This window comes from Grampus griseus (assembly GCF_964374135.1).
Source record: "Grampus griseus genome assembly, chromosome: 10".
NCBI lineage: Eukaryota > Metazoa > Chordata > Mammalia > Artiodactyla > Delphinidae > Grampus > Grampus griseus.
This window is the reverse complement of record NC_139004.1, coordinates 79,128,006-79,141,615: the sequence shown is the minus strand read 5'-3', so window position 1 is coordinate 79,141,615 and position 13,610 is coordinate 79,128,006. Positions and strand designations below refer to the sequence as shown.

At 40.3% G+C, this 13,610-nt stretch overlaps 1 protein-coding gene across 1 annotated transcript in view; it reads left to right on the top strand.

Moving 5' to 3' along the window:
* Window positions 1–13,610, top strand: part of ADAMTS9 (ADAM metallopeptidase with thrombospondin type 1 motif 9) — a gene marked incomplete at its 5' end in the record, with an annotated part of 174,170 nt that overhangs the window by 33,494 nt on the left and 127,066 nt on the right. The window contains 7 exons of the mRNA XM_082662846.1: window positions 400–483; window positions 584–699; window positions 1,674–1,714; window positions 1,838–1,943; window positions 6,731–6,877; window positions 8,392–8,533; window positions 10,495–10,599. Of these exons, the coding sequence (XP_082518972.1) occupies window positions 400–483; window positions 584–699; window positions 1,674–1,714; window positions 1,838–1,943; window positions 6,731–6,877; window positions 8,392–8,533; window positions 10,495–10,599 (741 nt within the window). The remainder of the gene's footprint in view (window positions 1–399; window positions 484–583; window positions 700–1,673; window positions 1,715–1,837; window positions 1,944–6,730; window positions 6,878–8,391; window positions 8,534–10,494; window positions 10,600–13,610) is intronic.

Here is a 13,610-nt window from a genome sequence, read left to right as displayed (position 1 = left end):
AACACAAATGGTTGGTACAACAGCAGTATTAGCAAGTATGTGGTCCATGTGAGATGCCATAAATGGCAATCCAGCTTCAACTGGGATGAAAAAGCTTGATCAAAAGTTAATATCCAGTGTTTTGGCACAAAGAACTGCTAAGTTACATGGCAATGCAGTTTCCTTGGAAAACACCTTGAAATTTAAAGTTGTTTGCATTCATTACTGTCTAAAGCTGCCGTCTATGAATTTTACAAAGAGACTTTTAAGAAATGTTTGTTGACTGAATGAAAATTCACAGCTCCAAAATGCATATGTTGCATGAACCATAAAAAGAGGTGGAGCCCAGCATAAGAAGTGAATTGCTTATTGCTTACACGGAGTTCACAATTAACTTTGAAAAATTTATCTCGGTTGCAGGTAGCCTCTATCTATAAAGACCCAAGTATTGGAAATTTAATTAATATTGTAATTGTGAACTTAGTTGTGATTCATAATGAACAGGTAATAAAGTTTTTTTCTTCTTTCTTCTCTCTGTATCCGAAATGGCATATCTAATTGGTATTGGTGCAACGGACCAACCATAATTCTTTTCTGTATTTAGGAAGGACCTTCCATATCTTTTAATGCCCAGACAACATTAAAAAACTTTTGCCAGTGGCAGCATTCAAAGAACCATCCAGGTGGAATCCAGCATGATACAGCAGTTCTTGTAACGAGGTATATGGATGTCTGTTCCTCCAGTCGTTTAGTTTCTGGTCACGTTGATGGGATGGGGTCATATATTCCTGGTAGCCAGCCCCTAGCCCGGGGTTTTTCAGCCTCAGCACTATTGACATTTCGGATCAGATAATTCTATGCTGTGGGGACTGCCCTGTGCCCTGCAGGATGCTGAGCAGCGTCCTTGGTCTCTGCCTACTACTGCCCGGTAACTCTCCCCCCTCTTAACTGTCACAACCAAAAGTGTTGTCCAGACGTTGCCACATGCCGTCTGAGGGTGTGTGGTGGAGGAGGGCAGAATAACCCCCATCGCCGCCAAGTAGGCAATAAACGTGTTAGGCAGGTCTGAAAGTAAACACCTGTGTAGAGCGGGCAGCTGCCATTCCCACTGAGCTCGTTACCATGCAGGATATAAGTCCAGTGTTGCCAGCTTTTGTGATTCTGTAAGAAACCAGAAATAAGGATACTTCTTTTGGAAAATGTGAGATCTCCCAATTTTTAAATGGTAGCTTCTAGCTCAAAAATATTTAAAATGCTGTGCAGGGCAGCGAAGAGGTCTGCTGGCCTAGTGTGTCTCCCATCGGTCACCTTTGATATGGTCACAAACACTTCCTCTTAGATCCACTTAAATGAAAGGCATTTAGAGCCTTCTCAGAATGTTCTTCAGAAACTAGAATCACTTGCTTCAAGGTATGAGGAAAAATCCTGGACGGAAAGGTTTTCACTTGCCCTTGGCTACCCCTGTGGCAGAAGGAGACCTCTCAGTGTAGCTTTTAATCTGTAAACCAGTGATTCCTAAACTTTTTTGAGTTGCAAATCCCTGACTCTGTTAGTCTGCTTTTTGTAAAACCAGTACCCTCCCCCCCCGCCCCCCTAAAGTGGTGATGTTGTGAATACCTGGAAGATTCTAAAGTGTTTGCTTGTATTGACATTTACTCTTTGGTGTCAAGACCCTAAGTCTGCTTTGCTTTCAGACAGGATATCTGCAGAGCTCATGACAAATGTGATACCTTAGGTGAGTCCACTGTGCGTATCCTCTCTGGCTACAACAGTTTATGACATGTTTTTCTTCCAAGCCACAAATGCTTTTTAAAGTAAATCCTTGTGGGGTTTTTTTTTTTTTTTTCCCTTCTAATAGGTCTGGCTGAACTGGGAACCATTTGTGATCCCTACAGAAGCTGCTCTATCAGTGAAGACAGTGGATTGAGTACAGCTTTTACAATAGCCCATGAACTGGGCCATGTGTACGTTTCTTCTCCATATTTTCATTTAATTTGTAGTGACCTGAAACTTATGTTCCTTCACATCAGTGAGCATTCACTTGACTTTAGAGGGTGTAAGATGCTTCTTGAATCATAGTTGAGTTTGCAGGGTTGAAAAGCTTGGAATGTAGCTGGCAGAAATTACTTTGACTTTGGGAAGCTAAATAAATACAGTGCACCCTCTTCAGCCATAGCTCATGCATCTCTTTGGTTTAACTGTACAAGTTGTCTAGGCAAGGTCTAATATGCTCCTTTCCTACTGCAAAGTGGAAAAAAGGGGGCCTTTCTACCCCTTCCACTGAAGCAGAGGGTATATCAGCGCAGAGAACTTACCTGACACAGCATCTTTGTTTAGTAGGATCCTCCAACATTGCTGTGGTCCACACGATTTTCCCAAACCCAGATCATTCCTGATTTTAGTTATATCTAAGGTTGTCCTTTAGATATTAGCCTCTGGAACAGAGCTATCCCTCTTTTAGGGGAAAAAATGAACAAAGATACAGAGAAGAAACTATTTCCTAATTATGTTCACTAAGTGTCTGGTCGTTATAAAATTGGCTTTTCCTTTTTGTTCTTTAGAGCCACAGCCTGGTTAGAACATGGGGCGAAAGAGTATACATTTATTCAAAATTATTCTGGGTTTTGATCTGCCTTCTTTTCTTTCTAGAATGATTAAATTACTCATACTATATCGTTTTGAAATAATTTTCTCAAAAGATGTCCTTAGTATAATACAGCTGTGTATCAATCTGCATGTCAGATGTTAACTTTATTTAGAGATAACATCATCTATTGAGCAAGCTTTTTCATGCACCAAATGTTTTTTTAAGGCACTTTATGTGCAGTGTCGTATAATAGGCGTAAAGCAAGATGCATATATAGAGGTATCTCTAATCCAGCTCCACGTATAATGCATATATTTTCCAGCATATTTTAAGAGCACACCCCTTTTTTTTTCTCCAAAGGAAATATCGTCAGATGCCCAATATTTAGAGAATAAAAGAGGCATGACTTTCAGTTAAGCCCTTGTGGCAGATCAGAGTCCTGCTTAGTCAGCTGCCTCTCTGTCCTTTGATTTCTGAAACATCTTCATGAAACTCAAGGATTTCTTGGAACTAGGTTTGAAAACTATTCATTTCACCAGCATTTCCCAAAGTACAGGGCTCTAACACTGATTCCAAGAGAATGGTCCATGGGGGAAAAATAGAGTTTTGTAATCCAGTGATTTAAAAAATTTTTTCCTAGTCTAGCCATGCTTGGAATGCCAAGGCCAAATGGCATGAAGTAAAGGCTCTGACAAGTCCTGTATTCAAGTGTTGATTTTGTTTAACTCAGTTTCCCCAAACTTATTTTAACAGAATCTTTGGGGGATTTTCATTTGTTTGTTCTACAAGAAATCTGGTAAATTATGTGAGACATATAAATAGGAGGTGTAGATTTCACAGTGAGGAATAGGGTGGCCCCCAGAGAATGGAATGGGGAAAGTTCCAGAGATAGAAATGTATTCAAAGGGCAAGAGTTTGTGTGATTTTTTTTCTTTTCTTTTCTTTTCTTTTTTTTTGGCTGCTTTGGGTCTTCGTTGCTGCACGCGGGCTTTCTCTAGTTGTGGAGAGCGGGGGCTACTCTTCGTTGCGGTGCGCGGGCTTCTCACTGCAGTGGCTTCTCTTGCTGTGGAGCAGGGTTCTAGGTGCGCAGGCTTCAGCACTTGCAGCACGCGGGCTCAGTAATTGCAGCACGCGGGTTGTAGAGTGCAGGCTCAGAAGTTGTGGTGCACAGGCTTAGTTGCTCCACAGCATTTGGGATCTTCCCGGACCAGGGATCGAGCCTGTGTCCCCTGCATTGGCAGGCAGATTTTTAACCTCTGCACCACCAGGGAAGTCCCTGTGTGATTAACAGATTAACATTTTCCCCCAAAATATGGCTAACAAGAATATACTGGTTAAAGAAATACAATTAATTTCCTGTTAATTCCTTTCCCCAAAAGAGTTTATAAACCCCTTTTAGATAGCCAGTTTATAAAATTGACATTTTAAGGAAAGTAGGAATTTTGAGTAGCAAAACCAAAATATTTTAAGCTATAGAGAAGTCTCAATTCACAGTTAACAAACATCTCCCCCTGCAAAAACCATGTTGTTGACATTGTTCTAGGAGCTTTCATTTACGTTATTTCCCTTAATCTTTATAATCCCCACAAGGTAGATACCATTGTGTCCCTGTGTTTGACTTAGAGATATTAAACTACCCAAAACGTAGTAGCTAATGCTGGCGTAGGAGCATATGATGTTGGAGTACCAGTTCTAAGGCAGAGTCAGCAGGCAGCCACATACCCAAGTTCTGGATGGAATTGTTCTAACATTCCCTTTGACTTGAGGAAAATACATGCTGTTTCCCTTCCTATAAGATGGAAACAATACATATACCCCTCATCTCAAAAGTGTCAGGAAGCAAGAAATGAAATAATTGGTGAATGCTGTGAGTTGTGGCTTAAACAGAAAGTATACTGCTAGCCTGTTAATGAATTATTTTTCTTTTGGCGCCTTGTCTCTTTGAGATAGCTTTGTTCATATTTTAAAAAAAGTAAAAATTCTTTTTAAAAAAAATTTGCTACCGTACTCTGTAGCAGATTTTCTAATGAACTTTTTCAAAATTAAATGTTAAGTTGTTACAGTCATGACTTTCTGATAATATAAAACCCAAGAGCTGTTGGGAGGAAAAAGCAACTGACCTTGTATCCGTTGAGCGTCATTGTATGCTCACAAATAGCTCCTGGCTTCTCGTACCAGCTTCACAGACACCCAGAATCTAAGAATCAGGAAGAATTCGAGAGGTAATTGAGTCTCTACTGAATACAGAAATCCTTACACAGTGTTTCTGACAAATCTTCCGCAACTTGCCTCATAGGAGAGAATGTAGTTTGTATGTATTCCCAAACAGGAGGTTTTAGAATCAGTCTGAAGTAGACTCCAATCCCAGCTCCCTTAGTAACCATGTGACCTTGATCAAATATTGGTAGTTAAACCTCTCTACAACTCAGTTTCCTTTTCTGTAAAATGTGGATAGTAATAGCACACTATTCATTGGGTCAAATAAAATTAATAAATAAAATAATTTTAAATTAAATGAAATCAAGTAAAATTAAATAAAATTAAATGAAATAAAGCATCGAATGCATTTAACACACCAGCTGGAGCATTGTGAATGCTAAAAAAGTCGTGGTAATTATTTTTTAGTAAGTGCTCAATGAATAGTTGTTACACCACCCCTGCTATGAGCAAACGTGCCTAACATTTGAATGAAAAAAAAAAAAGTTTTCTGTTTACACGGTGAAATAAACTGTATTTTATCAAGTCATGGTGGCGTGGGGAATAAACACTAGCTCCTTTGCACCAGAGAGAAACAAACAAGGAAGATTTGAAAACTTTGCTTGTATTAGGTTTGTTGATGGAGGTATTACACTGACTCTGCAGCTGGGATTTGGAAACCTGGGCAGTCATTCCTTTAAGAAAATAGCCTCTTAAGCGTTTATTACTATTAAGCTCAACCAAGACAGTTGGAGTTTTCCCGTCTTACATTTCCCATCTGGCAATTATAGAGGGGGCCAAATTTTTAAAAGAAAAAGGAAATCAGACAAGAGAAATTACTGGTATGGACTTCACAGACTTTTATTCCAGCTTTTATTGTTATATGAAGCAAGCCTACATACTTCTTTCTGACTCCCTTGTTTTTGTAACTCAAGGTGAACTAGTGAGGGGAATTCCTCCCTAAATGCCAAATTAATCATATACATCAATTTTGTGATTCGGAATAGTCATCCAGAGGACAGCCCCTGTGAGCTTGTTACCCAATGGATAATTATCTTACTGAGAAAGGCATGTGGGTCATAGAACTGATGTTTCTGGATTGAGAAATGCTTCCTGTCATTTTTTTCCCCACTTCCTCTCTCTAAGCCAAGAATGGCAAATATGTGTTAATGCCGCTGCCGAGTTCCCTCCCAGACCCAAGAGGATGTTGGCACTCCATCACAGCCTTTTCTTGGGCAGAACCTGGATTAGTTTAAGAATACTTTTGTGCCCAGATTTTCAGGAAGCTGGTACCGATCAATTGTAATTGGCATGAAGCATGAAACTATTTGCCATCTCTGGGTTAAGCCAACTGGATCGGCGTGCCTCTCGTTTCCATGCTTGCAGTTTTTCTTAATGGGTTTTATTGTGCACGAACTTTGCATGCCTCTATGACGGTATACTTGCAGGGTTTTAGCATCTGTCAGCCTGACCCAAAGAAGAAGAGATGCCAAGACCCACCCTGAGCCTCTCATTAGGAAGCTTTTGACTTCAACTTTTGACAGTTGACTGACTCTTTATGTGCACAGTGTTATCATAACCTGCCAAGTTCTTGACTCTATAAACTGGCCTTCAGCAGCTTATTAGGAATTCCAACTACTGTATTCTAGCACCAACTACAGCACATGCAGAGCCTCTGCAATTCCAAGAAGTACAGCTAAACCAAATAGTGGCCCAATTCACTTTTTTTTTTTTTTTTTTTTTACATTGAAGGCACTTTGTATTCCGTTGGGTCAGAAGTATGTTTTATTCTACTCCCTGCCTTTAATCCTCTAGTAGGTTTTGTTCTGCTCACCAGGACTCAGGTTCTTATCCATAATGCAGTAGTCAGTTGAATGTTTTCTCTAAGATGCGTTCTCAATGCGATTATAACAGCTCTATCCCTTAGTGTTTATTGACTTTTTTATATCATTGTCTCCTTGGCCTTAGGTTCAACATGCCTCATGATGACAACAATAAGTGCAAAGAAGAAGCAGTTAAGAGTCCCCAGCATGTCATGGCCCCAACACTGAACTTCTACACCAACCCCTGGATGTGGTCAAAGTGTAGCCGAAAATACATCACTGAATTTTTAGAGTAAGAGTCGAACTTTCTTTGAGCACAGCCTTCATGCTAGTATCTGGCCTCCATGCAGTGAACTAATTGTGGGAAAGAAAATGTAGAGTCAAGCATTCTTTTGAGTTGTTATTTTTGTTGACATTCCTGGGAGGAGGGAAAAGAAAAATACTCTCTGACATCTGTGTAGTTCATGTCCTCACCAGAATTTAGAAGATTACAGACTGAGCTCAAAGAAAAGGTTGGGATCTTAAAGAGAATATGTAAATGTTGCTTCATTGTTGGTAAAGCTGTGAAATCTCTGCAGGGCTTGGGGAAGGGACCATGAATATGGTGACATGATGAAGGAAGGCCACAAATATTTATGTGCTTCTAACTTAGTAATTCGGTGTCGGAAAGGGGTGGGGAAGTGAGACGCCCCCAAAGAACGTTACCTGGGTGGATGAAAATTGCACAGACCTCCATATTGTCGAATTGAGAACATTCTCTCTCTGTCTCTCTCTTTCTCTATCTCCTTGACTCTTTCTCCTCTCTTTTCTTGTTGCTTTTTTAAGCTTCCCACCAGGCTGCTCAAGGATCCAGTTACATTATACAACATCCTTGTGTAACAGGTTTATTGCTCTTCTCTCCCAGATGTACAAAAGGTTAAGTGATTGTCCCAAGGTCACTGGGTGTATGTTTCCCCAGCCACAGGGAAGAGGGGGTTTTGTTAATCAGAACTCACCGGGTGTGAATTTTCCAGAAGAGGTGTTTGCAGAAACATGGAAGAACTGGCAGGTTGCTGGGGGTTTTGTGTGTGTGTGTGTGTGTGTGTGTGTGTGTGTGTGAGAGAGAGAGAGAGAGAGAGAGAGAGAGAGAGTGTGAGTATGTGTGGGTTTTTTAACCAGATGATCTAAAGTGTTTCTTATTATAACACTAAGCAAATCAGCAAATATTTACTAAACACTTGTTGTTATGGACAGGGCCCCATGCTTGGGTGAAAAAGGCACTATTTTTACCCCTAAGACACTTTACTCTATTGGAGAAGACGTCAAAAAATAAATAGGTGGGCTTCCCTGGTGGTGCAGTGGTTGAGAGTCCGCCTGCCTATGCAGGGGACACGGGTTCATGCCCCGGTCCGGGAAGATCCCATATGTCACGGAACGGCTGGGCCCATGAGCCATGGCCGCTGAGCCTGCGCGTCCGGAGCCTGTGCCCCTCAACGGGAGAGGTCACAACAGTGAGAGGCCCGCGTACCGCAAAATAAATAAATAAATAGGTAATTGCCCCGAAAGGTGGTAAATTCTGGAACAGCTACATATTTCCTCCTGGTTATGTTGTATGCACAGCCGGTGGTTCCACAAACAAGTATGCACTGAAAATAGAACTTCAGCTTCTGGACTCAAGTTTGGATGAAATGAATAAAACAAATACAAAAAAAGGAACCATCTTCTGTACCATTAAAATGACAGAATGGCCTTCACTGTCATCTGGAGCGTTTGACAGCCATATCTTATCCACTGCCCTCACCATCTTTGTTTTTCTGCTTTCCACAGCACTGGTTACGGCGAGTGTCTGCTTAACGAACCTGAATCCAGACCCTATCCTTTGCCTCTCCAACTGCCAGGCCTCCTTTACAACGTGAATAAACAATGTGAATTGATTTTTGGACCAGGTTCTCAGGTGTGCCCGTATATGGTAAGTATCTGGGGGCCGTTTCTACCCTCATAAATAGATTCTGGACATTTTTGAATTCATAGTTTTCCATTGGATTCTCACTCTTAACATAAACCACTCATTGAGTGGTCCATTGACTATTAATGATGATAGTAATAGTGATGATGGCGATAGACAGTAATAGTGCTCGGTGTTGCATGTGGGCTTTCCCTGAACTTTCTCATTTCACTCTCAGCCCAAAAGGCAGATGCCATTACCATTTTCATTTTATAAGTGGTAAGTGCGGCTCAGAGGGGACAAGGTTGCAAAGCTCGTAATGACAGAGCTCAGCCCTTTTCCCTCCTTGTCTCCTTTTCTTCCCACTGCCTCGTCCAGATGACTTTTATTATAGGCGCTCTTCTAGATTAAGGAATTCATGAGACAGACCTGTTTCCCTGGTTTAGCTTGTCGAAGCTGTGGCCTATGACCACCTGGGGCTTGAAACTGTTTCTGGTGGTAGCTCAGCTGGCAAGTGTGTGATACTTTGATGTATGTGTCATGGACATTTGGACCAGTGATTTGATCCAGTGGTTATCAGGAGGCATATCAGCAGAACTGTGCTTCTCTGGGATGCCCCATTCTATTCTTTTGTGTATTTGTTTGTTTATTTTGCTGGGAGTGGTTCAGAGATAGCATGGCAGGTACAGTGATTCCATGGAAGTAACCAAATTTTTCTGTAAAATGTATCTATGATTATATTCGTTTCTCTGTTACTCATGCTAGCAAACATGCAGAGTAATGCACATGCCCAAGAATGGAAAGGTTAAGCAAACTATAGTATCTCCATTTACTGCAATATTATACAAAAATTGAAAAGTAACTCTACAAGGGAACATGCTCTAGCTATAGTTTTAAATTAAAATAACAGGATAAACAATTATTTTACAGAATAGGTTCTCAATGTAAAAGGGGGAAAAAAGCTTCAGGAAAGACTGGATCATTTAAAGCTTTTTTTCTATTAAAAAATAGTAGCTTCTGAATTTTTCTACTATGAATATTGTTTATTTTCATCATCAGGGGAAAAATTATCTTTAAAAACTATGCCTGAAATAGAGCTAAATATGTCAACTTGGATAACTCAAAAAACATAGTGTGTAGAGGGGGAAAACAGGAAGTTGTAGGATGTATCCATATATTCTGAAATATCTAACAGCATTGTTTGCTTAAAGCTGAAATGCTGTATATTATTGATAGATATTTATACATTTGTAGTAAAAGCAGTGGGAATGATGAGATGGTGAGCATCACTAGGACAGTGGTCACCTGTGGGAAGAGGGGGAAGGGATTGGGTTTGAGAATGAGTGTGCATGGCATTCAGCTGAGCCTGTGAAGTCTTCTTTCTTTCTTTGGGTGGTGGACACACAGGTATCCGTTATGTTATTGTTCATACTTTTTATATACCTGAAATATTTCATGATATTTTGTCCCTTCTTTCCTCTGACAACCCCTGAAAGCCCTTGAAAAGAGTCATAATATGACCATGATAATATATGCTTAGTAGGAAAAAACACCAGTTTTAGCATCAAGCCAAACGTTAACTCTAATCACAACGTAACTCAAAACCCACTCTCCAGTCGCAGCTCATTGCAAACCTAAACTCACATCACATATTTCCAGTGTGATACTTTACTCTTTGCCAGGTTCAGTTTCCTTATCTGTAATATGGGGAGATGTTACTAGGACCATATGACATCTCGTATGTTTCTGTTGCACAGTAGTTCCCCTTTGACACCCCGGCAAGTCCTCCCAGGCATAGAAATTTGTCTCCTGGGCTGCTCTCTCTATCCGTTGGAATATTTTATCATTTATCATACCAAGAAAAAAATCCCTTTCTAACCTACGCTCTACATCATTGGCAAAATGTTAGTTGAAAGCAACCATTGCCTTGCTTGATATCGTCTAATCACATCGTCACTGAATTGTCATTCAACTGAATTGCGCAGATGCAGTGTAGACGGCTCTGGTGCAATAACGTGGATGGAGCGCACAAAGGCTGCCGGACTCAGCACACGCCCTGGGCTGATGGGACCGAGTGTGAGCCTGGAAAGGCAAGTAACGCCCCGATCCGTCCTTCTGTCTTGGGGCAGACATGGGCAAGATTTGGGCTGTAGGCTCAGTCACCATTGTTTAGAACATAAGTTAATGTAGCATATTTCAGCATGCATAATACTTTTTTGAGGCAGGAGGTTCAACTTTACTGTTGAAAGTTGTGCAGACTTACCTTATAGCGTAATACTGACACAAGGGACATAGCTATCATTATTGCCTCGATTTTAAGACATACTTTTTCTCATTTTAATGTTTTTTAAATCCCAATGTGCTTTTCAGTTTATGCGTACATTTAATGTGAGGTAACATTTCTTTCTCTCTCTCTCTCTCTCTTTCTCTCTCTTCCTCTTTCTTTTGGGGTGGCACTGGAAGGCCGTTATTAAGCTGGTGGAACATCTTAAAATTACGGAAATACGGGAAGACTTACTGTGCTCACTACTTGGGTACAAGGCTTTTCCCAGCCTGTATTGACCCCTTTAAGGCACTGTGATGCCACCTGAGATACATCCAAATCCACATTCTGAGTTGGTCATAATGGCTCCTACTTATTGGTTAATAACCAAACAAAATCTGCTGCTTGTACAACCCAATGATAACAATGTCCCAGCAACTAGGAATATGATTATTGCAACCTTTTGCACCTGGTGTCCATCTAAAAAAAAAAAAGGTAGTATGTTAAGGCTTTGGTTACAAAAAGTTTTAGATATAAACCTGATTTTTTAAATCCATACAAAAAATGATGTTCACTTACCTATGAGGTAATCCCTGTACTATATCTGAGTCTCATGTTATCCTTACATAAGTTTTTTCCTTTCTTCTCTCATTGTCAACTTCACTCACTTTTAGTATTTTGTTCTCATCTCATTTTCTGGTCTTCTACTTTGCCTTGTGGAATCAGTGGCCCCCAGAGTGTTTCCATGGAAACATGGGGTCCTCAGAGATGAGGAACTTAACCGTCCCTTCCCCAGTTTTATAGATAGGAAACAGAAAAGAGAAGTGATTTGCCCAAGGTCATTCAGCTCATTCAGGGCAGAGTCCTCACACACCCTACCCACTCCCTTCCCAATTCTCTCCTTTGCTTTCTTTGTCTGAAGGAGCTGCAGGGTCCATAGGAGTGTCCATAACTCAAGCTCACTGAGCTCTTTAAGTTTCCATGGTCAAATAGGAGAACGAGTGGCTTATCTAGTCACTTCTCAGAGTGTTTTTTTTATTTTTTAAATTTTATTAGGGTGGTTTTATAAAATTGTAATGAAGATGATTTTTCACTTGATTTAGCTTGGGTACTCCATCAGCTCTGGTCTCACTTCTCGATGGCTAGGACCTTAGCAATTGAGAATACAGCTTTCTCCAGGAGCTGCCTGAGAAAACAGCCTAAGGACATAGGCATAACAGTTTCTGCACCGCACCTTTCATTAGATTAAGAAGAAATATATCTCCTTGGCCATAGTGAACCTTTCACATTTTGCAAAACATCTAACTCAAAGTTCTGATGGCCAGAGGATCACAGGTTTGAGTGGGGATATGGTTCTCGGGTTTCCATGGCAGCCATCAAGCATTCACTCTTTCTTCATAAATGAAGATGTGGCCTCAGAGTCCTTCTAAACACAGTGACCCCTATAGCTGCTCTCAGTTGGTGGGAGGTGACAATAGACATGGTATCTAGTTGACAACTTGGCTAGTTGGCTTGAGTTGGAGCCAGCCAACTATATATTTAAATGGAGTCTGTCTGAGCTCAAAAAAATCACTGGTATTATGTCATGGTTCTTAGTCAATCTGATGCACCCACCTACTATGTCTATTTCTGACACATGTTACTGCTGGAAAAACCATAACAAAGTAGAGCTTTCAATTGTATGATGAAATGAATTGTATTTAGTAAAATAGTCATGTACAGGCTACCACACTCCATGTAGTACTATGGTATCCCAGTCAATCGTGGAGCACAGAACCTGGGAAGATGTCTGTTGTGTCTTCTTCTAGTCTTCTGTTTTTGTAACAGAAACAGAAAATAAGAGATTGCATGGTAATCTTATACCTGACAAATGGGGAAATAATTGGGGAGCTCTTTCAGAAAACATCTCCCTTGTATGCTTTTGTTCAGCAAAAGCAAGAGACATCAAGGCATTCCAAAAGGCAGATTCATAACACCGTCAGAGAAGCAGCTATGTGGAGAACATGATAGGTACATTTTTAGTTTGTTTTAGAAAAGCGGCTAAGTCTAGCAACTTATATTAAAGATGTGGATGTTCATTTGTTTATTCCCCAGAAGAACATTTATGCACTTTACAAATAAGATGGTAAATATGTTGGCATAGACGTTCTTTGTGTTTTTCCATTTCGCTTTTGTTTTCATAGAATTGGCAGTAAAACCTTATCCTTTTCTCTAGTAAATTCTATATCCGTTTGCTGCTGGGTTAATTTTTTCTTTTTTCTTTCTCTTCTCTCTGCCCTGCTCCCTCAGCAGTAATCTGTCTTGGGTTGCTGACACAATGTTATTTTGATAAATGACTCTCTCATGTCCTTTTATTTTCTCCATTCTCTTCTTAAGTCCATTAACATTTTCATTTTAACCCTGTTTGTAAATCTGAGATTTGAAACTCTTGTGTTTTAAGCCTCCTTGGGACAAAATTGACCTCCAAATTGTTCTTCCAATCTCAGAAAGAACATTTATGTAAAATATCATTTAAATGGTTTTGAGCACTTTGAGGAAAGGCTGACTATATATTTCGGCTCTGGCTCCAGTAGCCCCTAGTGCTTTGTTATGATGTAATGGCTTTTCCAGTATATAATTATTGTTTGTTCAAATTCCTGGTAAAATAGATTATCTTGATACATATTCGCCAAACAGTCCCCATGTCCAGCCTCTGTCACCTCAGGTTCTTCCCCTCTTCCTCTGAGGTTCTCCCTCCCCTGTGAACCCCTGCCAGTGGTCGTATCAGTAAGAAATGTTTAATTTGCAGGTGAATTTTTAATTAGGTTTTCTTTTAAAATGGGACCCTATGAGGACATT